Raw genomic sequence first — 15877 nt, forward strand, 5'->3', positions numbered from 1 at the left:
TGCCTCTTCTGCCTCCTTCTTAAAAGGACCTTTATGACTATATTGGCCCCAAATGAATAATCCAGGATAACCTCTCCATCGCAAAATGCTTAACTTAATTACATTTGCAAAGTTCCTTCTGGGGATCAGGATGCGGACACTTTCCAGGGACATTAGTTGGCACACCGCAACAAAAAATGTCTGTTCCACTAATAGAATCAAGTATGGCAGGAAGATCAATAGCTGTAGCAAAAACGGCAGGGTAATATGTACTGACCTGATGATAACACTCTCCACTTCTCTCAGCATTAGCAAGTTCTTGGAGTTCCTGAGAAGGATCAGCACCCGGGGAAATGATTATCAATATGGGTTCAATTTCTAGTGTCTCTTTGTATAAACGTTTGAGATTTAGAGGAGGTGGGGACAACTCTTTCAGTCCTAAAAGATATATTAAAGAAATTACAAATAAAAAGCAACATGAACCAGAAAAAGTCTATTAAAACTAATTACATGATATATAACAGATAATAACTAAGTGAACTATAATCCTATACATATTAAAGGTTTCTCACTCTAAAATCGTTCACATACTAGTAAGAACTAACATTTATTGAATGCTCAAGGTGCCAGGCATTTTTCTAAATGCTTTACATCTATGACATCATCTAATCCTAACAACAAAGTTAAGAGGTAGGTACCTTGATTACCACATTCAACAGACACAATCAGCACTGTGGTCTTAATATACAATTCTCTCCCTACAAAAGAAGACTGAAGCCAACCATCTTACCATACAGGTTTTCATTCATTTATATGATAACTGAGAGCCTACTCTCTGCCATGCATATGCGGAATCAGATTTCCACATGATGTGGTAAATAATATCACTGTCATGATATAGGATAAAGAGTTATTTCTTATGTCCTTGCATTAAGAGAAAAAAAAAGTGGTATAGAATGAAAATATGCTTATTTTGGAGACAGAAATATAGCTCTCAGTTTATGTTTGTTAGCTAAATGACCCTATGCAAATCACTAAAATGCACTGTGCCTTGGTTTCCTCAATTGTAAAACAGGGATAGGGCTTCCCTGGTGGCGCAGTGGTTGAGAATCTGCCTGCCAATGCAGGGGACACGGGTTCGAGCCCTGGTCTGGGAAGATCCCACATGCCGTGGAGCAACTAGGCCCGTGAGCCACAACTACTGAGCCTGCGCGTCTGGAGCCTGTGCTCCGCAACGAAAGGCCGCGATAGTGAGAGGCCCGCGCACCGCGATGAAGAGTGGCCCCCGCTTGCCGCAACTAGAGAAAGCCCTCGCACAGAAACGAAGACCCAACACAGACAAAAATATAAATAAATAAATAAATAAATAAAATAAAATTAAAAAAAAACAGGGATAAAACAATCCATAGGTCATTTGGAGGCAAAATAGGATACAAAATAAAAATAGATTCTATTTACTCATCACGTACTCTATGCTAAGCATACTCAAGAAAATTGAATGTCTTCCCAAAGACCACCCAGCCACTAACTTCTAACTGTATTCAAGGTAATTCATCTGTGTTTTTTTCTATTCTGAAGCTCTTCACAAACTGTAAAGTCCTACACAGACAAGAAATTATAACTTCACTATTATATTTAAAACTCTTCTGCTAAAATTTTAATGTTTCCATTATTAACGTATTTGGTAAAAGCCAAGCTAAAGAAAACCCGCTTCAATTAAAAATCAAAAATACACTTGTCTGAACTGAGCTAAAAAGAAGAGTATGACACAAGGGTTTAAAAATAGAGGATTAGAATGTAACAGAATGAATACAGAGGAAAGAAGGGCTTCCTTATATCCTCAAGTGTAGAAATGAATAGATAATATTGTACCTCAGAAATCCTAAAACAGCAGGAAAAGACATTCTTAAAGGACTTCTGTAACAAACACTTTAAAATATGAATTCAATGCCATCAAGATGGGCTAAAACAGGCATTTCTAGATGACCATCCTGAAAAGACAAATTTCACACCTGAACTCTTCCCCTGTATTCTTCACAGCAGCAATAAACAATGCTAAGCAAGGATTTTCAAAGACAGAAATATTCCTAATACTAGGTGAAATTTACCCCAACAGCCATGTAAAATTGATGAATTGCTTCTAGAGGCATATCTTATGAATTTTGTTTTTAATTAAACTTAAACTGGTAACACTCATGCTTTGTAATAGAAAAGAATTCTTATATACTCGTGGCAATGTAATAAATATTTTTATTTTCATATGTTCATTTATTTATTCATAAATTCTCATAAGCATTCTAGGCCAATTAAATGTGCTGTGATATGATAAAATGCATCAAAAGTCTTAAAAATGCGCATTGCCCTTGACTCAGTAATTTAAATTATAATTAATTCAAGAAATAATTCAGAATATGAATGCAGAAGTATGTACAAGAATTTTCATTGTAGCTTTTAATATTAGTTAAAAACTGGGGGAAACACAAGTTTTTAAAAACAGTAGTCTGAATGAGTAATTTCTGATAGTGATATAAAGGAACTGAAGTTACAAAAATGGTGAAGTAAAAGATCATGCACTTAAAAGTAAATTAGTACTGTTTGAGGAAATCATCCTAGGAACTTGTTTGGAAAACTGGGAATTTTTGAAGAAAGCACTAACCGTTCTGTCTCTAGACTGCTGTTCTGGACTAGAGCTGCAATATTTCCAGCCTCCAGCCAACTCTGCTCGCTTCAGACTGGCCACCACAATCCTAATTGGCAAGAACCAATTCCTTAATACCTATCCTATTGCTCCTGCTTCTCCTGAATTCAGTAGTTTTTGTATATTGACAGACGCCTTGGTTTGTCTCAAGTCTGAAGTCAAGGGGAGAGTCCGTCAGCAACCAAGGACCTCTCTGTTCAGTCCTGAGCAGGATTTTCCTTAAATTGTAGGGCTTGTCCCTATACTTGTGGCCCTAAATATATAAAGGTATATGGTTATACCATCCCCTAGACTTTCTCTAATTGTTGAATATTGTGCAATGTTTAACATATTAAACGATTAAAGCCGTCTGTCCATTTATCTTTCTTTCAAAAATCTGAACATATGGCCAGCATATACTTGAGCTCAGTGTTGGATGGTGAAATTTAAATGTGGATAAAATAAAAATAGTATACCCATGAAAAGAAAAGTAGATTAGGCAACATGATACCATATTGTATATGCATCTATGTGCCTAAAAAGAATAGAAAGGTGTACATAAAAATGTTAATGATGATTATCTTGTAATGATGGAAAAACAGGTGTTTCTCATCTTTTTACTCCTCTATATCTTCTCATAGACCTCTAATTAGATGTACTATGTGATAAGAATATGTCAAAATGTATATAAAGATATTTTCATATAAAATGACCACAAACATTTTTATTATATGCAGTATGAGCTACTGTCAGTTTGTTGCAAATGCTCCTGAGAAGGATAGGTAATTCTGATATAATATATTTCTCCTTATCTTTTCTAACAACTACAGGCATATCTCAGAGATATTGCGGGTTCAGTTCCAGACCACCGCAATAAAGTGAGCATCGTGATAAAGCAAGTCATATGAATTTTTTGGTTTCCCAGTGCATATAAAAGTTATGTTTACACTATACTGTAGTCTATTAAGTATGCAAGAGCAATATGTCTAAACAAACAATATACCTTAACTAAAAAATACTTTATTGCTAAAAAATGCTAACCATCATCTGAGCCTTCAGCAAGATGTAATCTGTTTGCCGGTGGAGAGTCTCGCCTTATTGTTGATGGCTGCTGACTGATCAGGGTGGTGGCTGCTGAAGGCTGGGGTACCTGTGGCAATTTCTTAAAATAAGACAACACTGAAGGTTGATGCATCAATAGACTCTTCCTTTCACCAACGATTTCTCTGTAGCGTGCAATGCTGTTTGGCAGCATTTGTTCCACAGTAGAACTTTTTCAAAATTGGAGTCAAATCCTGACACTGCTTAATCAACTAAGTTTATGTAATATTCTAAATCCTTTGTTGTCATTTCAACAATCTTCACAGCATCTTCACCAGGAGTAGAATCCATCTCAAGAAGTCACTTTCTTTGCTCATCTGTAAGAAATAACTCTTTATCCATAAATGTTTTAATCATGGTATTGCAGCAATTCAGCCACATCTTCAGGCTCCATGTCTGATTCTAGCTCTATTGTTATTTCCACCACATCTTCAGTGACTTCCTCTACTGAAGTCCTGAACCTCTCAAAGTCATCCATGAGGGTTGGAATCAACTTCTTCCAAACTCCTGTTCATATTGATATTTTGACCCCTTCCCATGAATCGTGAATGTTCTTAATGGCATCTAGAATGCGGAATCCTTTCCAGAAGGTTTTCAACTTACTTTGCTAAAATCCATCAGAGGAATCACTATCCATGGGAGCTATAGCCTAAGAAAATGCATTTCTTAAATAACAACACTTGAATAGCAAAATTATTTCTCGATCCATGGGCTGCAGAATGGATGTTGTATTAACAGGCATGAAAACAACACGAATCTCATTGTATATTCCCATCAGAGCTCTTGGGTGACCAGGTGTATTATCAGTGAGCAGTATTATTTTAAAAGGAAACTTTTTTTTTTTTTTCTGAGCAGTGGGTCAACAGTGAGCTTAATCTAGTATACCATGTTCTAAACAGACATGCTGTCATCCAAGCTTTGTTGTTCCATTTATAGAGCACAGGTAGAGTAGATTTTTAGCATAATTCTTAAGGGTCTGAGGATTTGTAAAACGGTAAATGAGCATTGGCTTCAACTTAAAGTTACCAGCTGCATTAGCCCCTAACAAGAGAGTTAGCCTGTGCTTTGAAGCTTTGATGCCAGGTATTGACTTCTCCTCTCTAGCTATGAAAGTCCTAGATGACATCTTCTTCTAATAGAAGGTTGTTTCATCTACATTGAAAATCTATTGTTCAGTGTAGCTACCTTCACTTATTATCTTAGCTAGATCTTCTGGATAACTTACTGCAGCTTCTACATCAGCACTTGCTGCTTTACTTTGCACATTTATGTTGTGAAGACAGCTTCTTTCCTTAAAGCTCATGAACCAATCTCTGCTAGCTTCAAACTTTTCTTCTGCAGCATTCTGACCTCTCTCAGCCTTCATAGAATTGAAGAGAGTTAGGGCGTCTCTCTGGATTAGGTTTTAGCTTAAGGGAATGTTGTAGCTGGGTTGATCTTCTATCCAGACCTCCAAGACTTTCTCCATATCAACAATAAGAATGTCTCACTTTCTTATCAGTCATGTGTCACTGGAGTAGCACTTTTAATTTCCTTCAAGAACTTTTCCTTTGCATTTATATCTTGGCTAACAGTTTGGAGCAAGAAGCCTAGCTTTCAGACTATCTCAGCTTTGGACATGCTTTCCTCACTAAGCTTAATGAAAAAGACACATGACTCCTCCTTTTCCTTGAGGCCATTTTAGTGTTATTAACTGACCTAATTTCAATTTGTTGTGTCTCAGGGAATTGGGAGGCCTGAGGAGAGGGGGAGAGATGGGGGGAACAGCTGGGTGGTAGAGCAGTCAGACACACATAATGTTTATCACTTAAGTTCAATGTTTCATGTAGGCATTATTTGGCACCTCAAAAACAATTACAAGAGTAACATCAAAGATCACTGATCACAGATCACCATAACAAATATAATAATAATGTAGAAGTTGGAAATATTGTGAGAATTACCAAAATGCAACATAGAGACACAAGTTGAACAAATGCTGTTTGAAAAATGGTGCCAAAAGACTTGCTTGACACTGGACTGCCACAAACTTCAATCTGTAAAAACTACAGTAACTGCAAAGTGCAATAAAACAAGGCATGCGTATACTGACTGAAACATATGTTTTATTTGGAAAATACATGCCAATACAGAAATTATCTTTTAAAAGTTAAAATGATTATCATATCATTTCTTAATTTAACAGACATTTTAAACTCCATGAGGCAGGAATTATATCTGTTTTGCTCACCATTTTGTATACAGAGCCAAGCATAAATTCAATTACTATTTCTAATGTTAAAATCCCACAGAAGATAAATATATATTCATTAATCCATTTTATACAATATTTCAAAGTATTGGAACATTTTGGATTTAGAGAAAAAACTCATGAAAAACATTTTACTGTTTAAGATAACACAGGTGACACTCATGTTACTGCAAATTGCATGTTAGCCATTCCACCCAAAAAACTCCAGTAAAATCCACATTGCACTTTAAGTGAACTTAGTCTATATATAATCATTGGTTTTATTAACCCAACTAATTTTGACTCACGCCAGCATTTGAACTGTCAGTGTCAATCATTCAAAACTATTCAATAAAGTTAAAGAGCCAAAAATGTTCATTGCATTGTGAATTATCAAAGTATAAAACTACTTGTAAATCACTGAGATCTTATATTTTGACCTTGACGGTTAAAATACATCAATTCTCTCAAAAGAAAAAAAGAACTAAAAATAAGTCAACGAAATAACTCTAACCTTTACTGTATTTTATTTTACTCAGACAAAATGTTGAGATAATAAAAAAGAAATAATTTGCAGTTTAAAAAGGAAAGAATATTGCTCCTGTACTTTTTAGGTACCTGAGTAAAGAAAGCAGCAAATTACTATCAAACTATTATAGTTAGCAAGTATAATTGATTCATTCTTCCTCATTCATCTCATCCTCCCTAACAAAGAGACTGATAAGAAAATTACTTTTCCTTTATCAGAGAGAAAAGACAACTCTTAAAATGTAACACAAATATCAATAAAAAGAAGGAAAATTGACAACCACTATCTAACCTAACACACATCAACCAATTAAATTGGAAAATACTCTTTAGAAATGCAATAATACTCAAGCCTGGAAACAAACGAAAAATGTCAAACATTTTGTGGTAGAGTAAAATTCTAAAGAGATCACTTTCAAGATTCCTACCCCTTGGCTGTTCAATCAAACACTAACCTAGGTACTTCTGTGAAAGGACTTTGTAGATGTAACTAAGGTCATGGATCTTAAAATAAGATTATCCCGTATTATCCAAGCGTGACAATTTAATCACTTGAGCCTTGGAAAGCAGAAAAACTTCTCCAGCTTAAAGTCAAAGAGATGCAGCCTGAAAAGAGAACAGGAAAGATGAGGCAGAGGGGGCGGTCAGAGATGTGAAGCATGAGAAGAAATCAATCTGCCATTGCTGGCTATAAAGAAGGATGAAGGGGGCCACAAATACAATCAAAGAATGCAAACGCTTCTAAAAACTGAGACAGACTTCTAAAAACTCAAAGTGACAAAAAGAACCTCGATTCTCCAACTGCATGGTGCAAATTCAGCTGAGTGAGTTTGGAAATGGATTCTTCCCAGAACCTCCCAATAAGAGTCCAAATGACCAACACCTGTATTTAGCCTTGGGCAACTTGGATCAGAGAAACCAGGAGGGCCTACCAGACTTCTGACCTACAGAACTATGAGATGATAAATGGGTATTGTTCTAAACTGCTAATTTGTGGTAATTTGTTACAGCAGCAATAGAAAATGAATACACATTTCCTTACGTCCTTCCCTTTCTCTTAGACACAGACTTCACAGGACAGATTGAGCTATGGAAGCAAAGATCATGGGATGGGATGTTAGCATGGATAAGAAAAGTAGAGGAATGTAAAACTAGGAAAGTTTCAAGGCTCAAAAAGACTTTTTGATGAAGAACCTTTGAGAAGTTACTGGTTCTTGTAGCTATTGCACCATCTTCTGTGAACATGAATACCTCAATACACACAGCATAATATTGTGCTCAGAATAGTTATTAAATTAGAATTACAGAAGCCAGAATATCTGCATCTGGTAACTGCTATTTTGAAAAAGTAAGGCAGTAGATTCAAAACTGCTATTTTGAAAAAGTAATGCAGTAGACTGTGCTAGTACACAAGGCTTGGTTTGTAGGATTATATTAAAGCAGCACGCCTGAAAGTTTTGAGGCGTGTTCTGCTAACTTAAATCTTCAAACCAAAACTACTTTCATAAATGCATCTTCATAAGTTACTATTTTAAAGTTTATAGATTATAAAAAGGATTGCTAAAACTTAATAAAAGTCTTTCCATATGAATAATGTTTGAGAAATTACATTTGAAATCAAATCTCTAAAATTTGATTAAAAAGATAAGTGCTTGTCATTTTCCAGCAATATGAACTTTTAAAACTTATTCATACAGTAAAACCTCCAATTTTATATAAAAACTGTATTAATAAAACCACTTGACCAAATACAAAGTCATCCAGCCATATACCAGTATATATAGCTTTTGCTTAGAAATAGGTAGAGTATAATTTTAGAAGTACATTAAACTTTCAAAGCATTTGAATATGTGCATATCATGAGGTTTTCACTTACTGCCATTAAACCTTAAATGCCATTTAACCTAGAGATGAAATAATACAATACAGAAGTATTCCAGAGAGTAGGTAGAGGGTCAAACTACAAATTCAATAAGAAAGGTCATGTGCAATGTGGCACAAAGAGCATATTTTTAAAGACTACATGGGTGAGAAAAGAATAGCCTCCTAAGAACCTCTCTGAAATTGCCTCACTTTACTTAAACTTGCATTTGAGTTATAGGAACAGACAAAAAAAATATATAAATGAGCAAGAAATATATCAGTTAGTGTGAAGAAATGGGTAAAGAATTAAAGCAGGTAGATGTGTTGGTACTGATTACATGGCCTGGAAAGGCCTCTTTGAAAATGCAACATTAACATCTGAATGATACAGAGGAGCCAACAATTAATAACAAAGAAAAAACAAACAAAAACAGAGAACAAACAGTGCAAAAGCCCTAAGGCTGTTTCCCCCACGAAGGCACAGTGGCAGGCAAGAAGGAAGCAAGATGAGGTTAGAGAAGAAGGTTGGGGCCAGACTGTGTGGGGCTTTGTAAGCTTATACAGTTGACCCGTAGACAATGCAGGGGGGTTATGGACACTGACCGTCCACAGGCAAAAATCTGAACATAGCTTAGAGTTGACCCTCTGTATCCGTAGTTCCTCTGTATCCACGGTTCCTCCATACCCGTAGTCCCACATATTCAGATTCAACTACCTGCGGATCATGTAGTACTGTAGTATTTACTATTAGAAAAAAATCTGCATAAAAGTGGACCTGCACAGTTCAAAACCATGCTGTTCAAGCATCAATCATATATAAATCTGGAATTCATTCTAAGTGTTTTTTGAAAAGATTTTGGAGATTTTAAGCAAAAAAGAGAGATGATTTGATTTAAGTTTTTAAAAGCTCACACAGCCTTCTGGAGAGAATGGACTGAAGGGGAAGTGCAAACTGAGGCAGGGAGACCAATGAGGAAAGCGGTCTCTTTAACACACACTTACAGTGCCCATGCGCCAGAAGCTGTTTAAGGCACTGGGGCACAACCATGAACAAAACAAAGCTTGTGCCCTCATGCAGCTAATATTCTAGTTGGGGAAAAGGAAATTAATAAACAGGTAAATAACAATATGTCAGATGGTGATAACAGTTAAAATAAACAAGGCAAAGGAGGATATGGAGAACTGAGGAAAGAGTATGTTATTATATAGAGAGTGCTCAGAGAAAGTATTAACTTAAAAGATGACAGTTGAGCAGAGAAGCAAGGGTGATAACTGGGGGTAGAAATCTGCTGGAAAAAGGAACAGCAAGTGCAAAGGCCCTGAGACTGCAGAAACAAACTTGCGGCACTAGAAAAACAGGAAAAAGGCTACTGTGGTTGGAAAAGATTGAGCAAGGGTGACAGTGATAGGAGATGAGATCTGAGGGGAAGAAGAGGACCAGAAGAGGTAAGACCCTGTAAGACCCTGTAAGAGGAACTCTGAGAAAGATGAGGTGCCATCAGAGAGTTAGAATGGAGAAGTGATATGATCTAACTTATATTTCAAGAGACACTCTAGCTGCTATGCTGAGAATAAACTGGAAGTGGGAAAGAAAGAAAGCCTGATATGATGGCGGCTTGAACAAAGTGGTAGATGGTAGTGGAAGTATGAGAAGTAATTAGATTCTCCACATTATGAAGATAGAGCCAAAGCTATGGCAGTAAATGAGGTGAGAAATGATGGTGGTTTGCATTAGATTGGTAGTAATGACACCAAGTAAATGAATTCAGAGTAAGTTTTAGAGTTGGAGCCAAAAGGACTAGCTGGTAGATTGGGTATACGAAGTAACGAAAAGAGAGAAAGGATCACTTCTGGGTTTTTTGTTTTGAGCAACTGAGTGGATCCTAGTACAGGCAAATCAAAAGTTCTGTATTGGTCATCTGACATTCATAAGAAAACATCAAATGAGCATCTGTATATATGATCCTAGAATTCCACAGAGAGGTTGGGGTTAGAAATAAGAGATATAAGAGTCAGTAATTTACAAATGATATTTAAAGTCAGGAACTGAATGAGGTCATGAAAGAATGTATAGTAATGAAAGAAGGGAACCCAGGGCAAGACTGCAGTGGAAGGAAGAATACTCCAACATTTAGAAGGAAGGAAGAATACTCCAACATACAGAGAAGCAACCAATAAAGGAAAGCGAAAAGAAAAATCCTAAAAGGATTGAGAAATGAAAGAGGAAACATAATAATCAAGAGAAGAAAGCAGAAAGTGTTTAAAGAAGGAACAAATGGACAACTTTGTTGAGACATCAAGTAAGACAAAAGCACAGAAGTCACTATTGGAAATAGATATATGGAAGAAGACCTCATTAACCTTAACAAGAGCAATCTTGTGGAACTTTAGGGAGGAAGTACAAATAGAATGAGTTGAAGGCAGAATAAGAGTTGAGGAAATGGATTACTGTGGTCTTTGACTACGGACACACTTTCAGGATGTTTTGTTGTAGAAGAAAATAAAGAAATGGGATGACAGAAAGGGGATAGAGGGTCATGGGCAGCATTTTTAAGACAGGTGATACTAAAATATGTTTGTATACTAACAGAAAGGATCTAGTAAAGAAGGTGAAATTGATGATGCAGGAAAAAGGGATAATGGCAGGAATGAAAAAGGAAAGAGCAAATGGCTGGCCTTTAATTGGAGCAAGGACATTCATTCAGAGTAACAGAAGGGAAAGCAGAATGAGTTATGAGTACCAGTGTAGGTAGCTGGTAGAACTGTTAGTGGGAAATAAAAATTTTCTGTCTTATTGCTTCTATTTTCTCAAAAAATGCTAGTAAAAGGTTACTTCAAGGGACTTCCCTGGCGGTCCAGTGGTTAAGACTCCATGCTTCCAGTGCAGGGGGTGCGGGTTTGATCCCTGGTATGGGAACTAAGATCCCACATGCCCCGTGGAGTGGCCAAAATAAAAACAAACAAAAAAAAAAACAAAAAAAAAAAACCAGGTAGAGATTGTAAGATAAGTAGGATAAAGGGGAAAAAAATGTATAATCTTTCTAAACTAAGGTCAGCATAGAATAAAATGTAAATTAAAAGCAAATAATTTAGGTGACTGGTCTAGTTCTAGAAAAGAAGTGTACTTACCCAGAGTTTTACATGCAAATAGAGTCATGGCACTTTGCAATCTGTCTGGTCTGAGAGCCTGTACCACAAGAACCTTAAAATAAAGTGCAGAGTATTTTTAAATAATAAAGTTCCTACAACAGCTGTAACTAAACAATAGTTAATGTTAAATTAAACAAATGTTTACCGCAATATTTACTATGCCTAAAACTGTCACAATAGGTATGTAAAAAGACACGTCTTTAATAGCCAAAATATTACTAAAATTCATCAGATCTATCATCAAAAGTAAACATCAGCATGTAAGGGTCATAGCATTAGCTATGTCTTCAGGAACTAATAAAGGGCCCAATGGCAGGTGAAAATAAGGGTATGTAGGTAAAGCATTCTTGGTGACAGCAGTGCAGAGGCATAAAACTCTTAACTAAAATTTTCAAACTACCAATTTTATGCTGAATCATATCTATCTGTTCCTAGATGTTTAAGTTTTCAAATGAAGTTTTTCTCAGTTTTTTTTTTTTTTTTTCGTTGTTTTTAAACACACTTGGTGAAATAGAATTCAACAAGGGGCAGAAGCACAGCCAGCAGCCTAGTTAAGAGATATAAATGGAAGCGTCATTTCCTGGAGCGTCAACTCCTGTGTCCTCTCCAACCTAAGACTTTGGTCTAGCCAAAAGACTGAGTGGAACCCACCAGTAGGTTTCATCATTCTATTTCGAAACAAAATGGAAAAAAAAAGTTCCCTGTTCCTCACCATAAGGTCTTTTCCTTAGAGAGAACCCTGGGAAAAGAGTGAAGAACCTGTACAATCTATACCTTAACTTCTTTCGGTAAGACGTGTTCTCTATTGAGAAATTCCCCTTGGGTCAGAGGCAGAGGAAGTAAGAAAAGCTACAGTGGGAGGCACCCTACCAAGAAACGTTGCCAGTGATTTCAGTGTCTGGACAAGGTGGCAAAAGCAGAAAGCCCTTTCCCACATATGCCCATTAAGGTTATGTGACACCCTAAAGGCAAAGCTTTTACTTAAATGGCTTCTGAGTGACAAGAGAAACATTAAATACATTTATGCATTTAGATAATTTACCTGTTGAAATAAGGAAACTTTCTTTGCAAGAATAGATGGAAACTCTTGCTCACACATTGAATTATGATAATAAGTATGCCACAAAGCTACGTCTTCAAAACAGAGGGTCTGATAAAGACTGGGGAGAGCAATCTAAAAAATAAAAATAACCATATATACTGAGCTACAAGCAAATATAAATACACACACACACATCCATACTAAATACACACACACACTAAAAAAAGTAAATGGAAACCAATTATTGATGTTTACCATTTGCTTTCTAATTCGTGTTGGCTTATTTAATCACTTCTAGGTCAGAAACAGTATGGCAGACTTATCTAATCCAGAATTAAATAAAAGCAAATATTTCCAAAGTAGTACTAAATCAATACTTGCAAGTTAACGAATCTTTTCTCTACATAAAAACATTTGTACCTATCTCCACCTTGTGGAGAAAAGAATACTTTCATTAAAACCATGTGCAAATTTTAACCATTGCCAGAATGGAGTTCCACGTTAGAGTGTAAAAATATGCCCAGTTTCAAATCTTGACTCTATACTTTCTCAGTGACCATAAGTAAGTGACTATATCACTCTGGGCCTTAGTTTCTTTATCTGTTAAATGAGGGCAACAACCGTAGCCCCCTCACAATGTTGAAAATATCTAATGAGATGATCCATTTTCAAATTCTGCAGAATACCTTGAACATAGTAAGTCATCAATAACTGCTGGCTACCCCTACCGTTTTAACCATGTGCTACTGTACCATTAGAATAGTTGTGAAGAAAAGCAGGGAAAGGAAAGGAAGAATGGAAACATATGTAACAGATTTTGAGAGAAATATATTTGTCTTTCATTCCCCACAAAAACAACACTTTAGCCTGAGTAAAGAACACAGACAGAACTGTTGGAAGTTAGGCTTTTCCTTCCCCATGCCCCCATCCTCACCACCCAAGTCATACCAGGGGAAAAAACTGTGGGGAGGGGAAAGAAGGAAGGAGAGAAAGAGAGGAAAAAAACACGATATTTGGAAAACCTACATATCAAAGGCATGTAGGAATGTGGTGTCAGAATGCCTGAATTAAAATCATAGTTCCAAAACTTCCCAGCTATTTGATGTTGGATAAATTATTCAACCTGTCTACACCTCAGCTTGCTCTTCTCAAAAACAGGCATAATTATGACCTCTTCAATAGGTCATTGTGATAATAAGATAATGCATCTGAAGTATTTAACATGATGCTTGGCACATAACAGGTCCTCAAAAATATGTATGAAATTGAAAAGAAAATAGGTTCATGCATTTTGCAACTCGCTGCACTGATTCTTATTTCTCATCTGTAAAAAGAAAGTTAATAATACCTCCCTCTTAAGGTTTGTGTGATAATTGAATAAGATAATTCATTTGAAAATGTTTTATAAACTAAAATGATAATAAAACACTAATGTATATTATAAACTTTCTCTGAATAGGAAAGCCCCCCTTTCCTAAATGTTTTGCATTTCTTTACTTAACAAGAAATTAGTATGTGAAAACAAGCATCGTTATAATTTTTAGGTTAACACAGTTAAGATTTTTTCCCAAGTGTAACCTCTCAGTAGATCAATTGTTCAAACAATTTTAACTGTATCATGTTGATTATTATTAAGTTTGCCATTAGGAGTTCATGAAATAGTTCAGAGGTCCTGCCCAATAATCCAGAAATCTCTTCAAATTCTCACTATTTTTCATAATTATTGATTTTTTGCATTCTATTAAAATTGTTTAAAGGACTAATCAGAATAATTCTTGGATATTCTTTTACCCAGGGATTTTACATCATTTTCACAAAAATATCAACACTGAGTATGAGTAAGTAGCACATAAAAATATAAACAGAAATAACTCAGATACGAAAAAAATAAATCACTCATAGTAGAAGAGGAATACCTTTAATGTTGCCACTGCCCAGCTTCTTTCCTGATCTATCCAAGATGGAAGTTGATCACGTATTCTTTGTTGAGAGTCCTTTTTAATAAGAGCAATTATTTTCCTTAGTATATCTGGTAAAACTCAGACTTAAAAAAATTAAAAATTAACCAGCTAATTTTATGAACACTATTTTGAAAAAAAACTCATTCTATGTATTTTTAAATTTTTATCTATTTTACAAGTCAATATGGTAAAATTCTACATAACGTAAGGTACTGGTAAACATTTAGACAAATGTTACATTCATTTACATAGGGCTTAATCTTTTGTGAAACTTCAGAAAAACGCAAATGTAATAAGAAACTTCCATAGAATTATATTATTTTAAATTATATTTTGCATTTCAGACGTAATCTAGGTTTCGCATTACAGTTTGGATAGGTTGCTTTGAAGAATAATATTATCCATTCCATGTTTAAATAGAAAATTACTAGAGAAAAAGCTAAATTTGAATAAAGTTGTCAAAAGTTAAATGAAGTAATTTTTAACTTTACTTATATAAGAAAATTTTCCTAGTTATGTTACGAGATTTGATCTTCTTCGAATTACAAAAGTGTTCTTGGAACCAAATATATATACACTGAAAAAAAGAAACCATATTAGTTTCTTATATTTAATTAATATTCTCAAAAGAATACATGTCCTCAAGGACAAAAAAAACACATATAGGTCCATTTTCTATTAGGGCAATAGAGGCAAGGATATAGTCCTCTAATCAAAATATAATTTCAACAGTAATTTAAAACTTCTCTCAAGCAAATTATATTTCATGAAATCAAAGTCAGAATTATTTTCGCTAAGAGTGAAATAATAATTTTGTTATTTTAACTTACAGCTTTCCGTAACATGTCTCCAACAACCACACCTGTAAATGTATCCCATTCCTATTAAATAAAAATATGAGAAACACACAAAAAATATTCTAACCATTTAACAAATCTTTTTAAATTTCCCCATAAGACAGCTTACAGTTTAGCTTTCTAAAAACATGGAAAAAAAAAAAAAAAAACTCTTTTCATACCTTCCCACTTCTACTACATTAACATTATAAGAATGAGTTCATGTACCATACCAACATAAAACATTAAAACAAAATCTACTAGAATAATTTTGAGACAAAAATAGAACTACATTATACATGTGAGTCTCAACATCTAAAAATTTAAATGTCTTATTCAATTAGCATTTGTCACTACCTTTAATTTTTCCTATTATATACTACTCCTCACTAATAGATAAGCAGTAAGGTGCAACAAAAGTTTAAAAATTGTGTATATTGGGAAAAATAGAGAAAAGTACTACCATTAACTTATCTTTTCCAACATATTGGGAGAAGACTGCCATTACTC

General features: G+C 35.1%; 1 protein-coding gene across 2 annotated transcripts in view; it reads right to left on the reverse strand.

Moving 5' to 3' along the window:
* The window catches only part of DYNC2H1 (dynein cytoplasmic 2 heavy chain 1), a 368911-nt gene that overhangs the window by 151632 nt on the left and 201402 nt on the right, over positions 1-15877 (reverse strand). For both annotated transcript variants that reach the window (XM_036860514.1, XM_036860513.1), the window contains exons 72-76: positions 15362-15412; positions 14487-14564; positions 12571-12702; positions 11508-11580; positions 257-417 (exon numbers count right to left, since the gene is read on the reverse strand). In XM_036860514.1, the coding sequence (XP_036716409.1) occupies positions 257-417; positions 11508-11580; positions 12571-12702; positions 14487-14564; positions 15362-15412 (495 nt within the window). The remainder of the gene's footprint in view (positions 1-256; positions 418-11507; positions 11581-12570; positions 12703-14486; positions 14565-15361; positions 15413-15877) is intronic.

Source organism: Balaenoptera musculus, chromosome 8 (assembly GCF_009873245.2).
Source record: "Balaenoptera musculus isolate JJ_BM4_2016_0621 chromosome 8, mBalMus1.pri.v3, whole genome shotgun sequence".
In the NCBI taxonomy this organism is placed as follows: domain Eukaryota; kingdom Metazoa; phylum Chordata; class Mammalia; order Artiodactyla; family Balaenopteridae; genus Balaenoptera; species Balaenoptera musculus.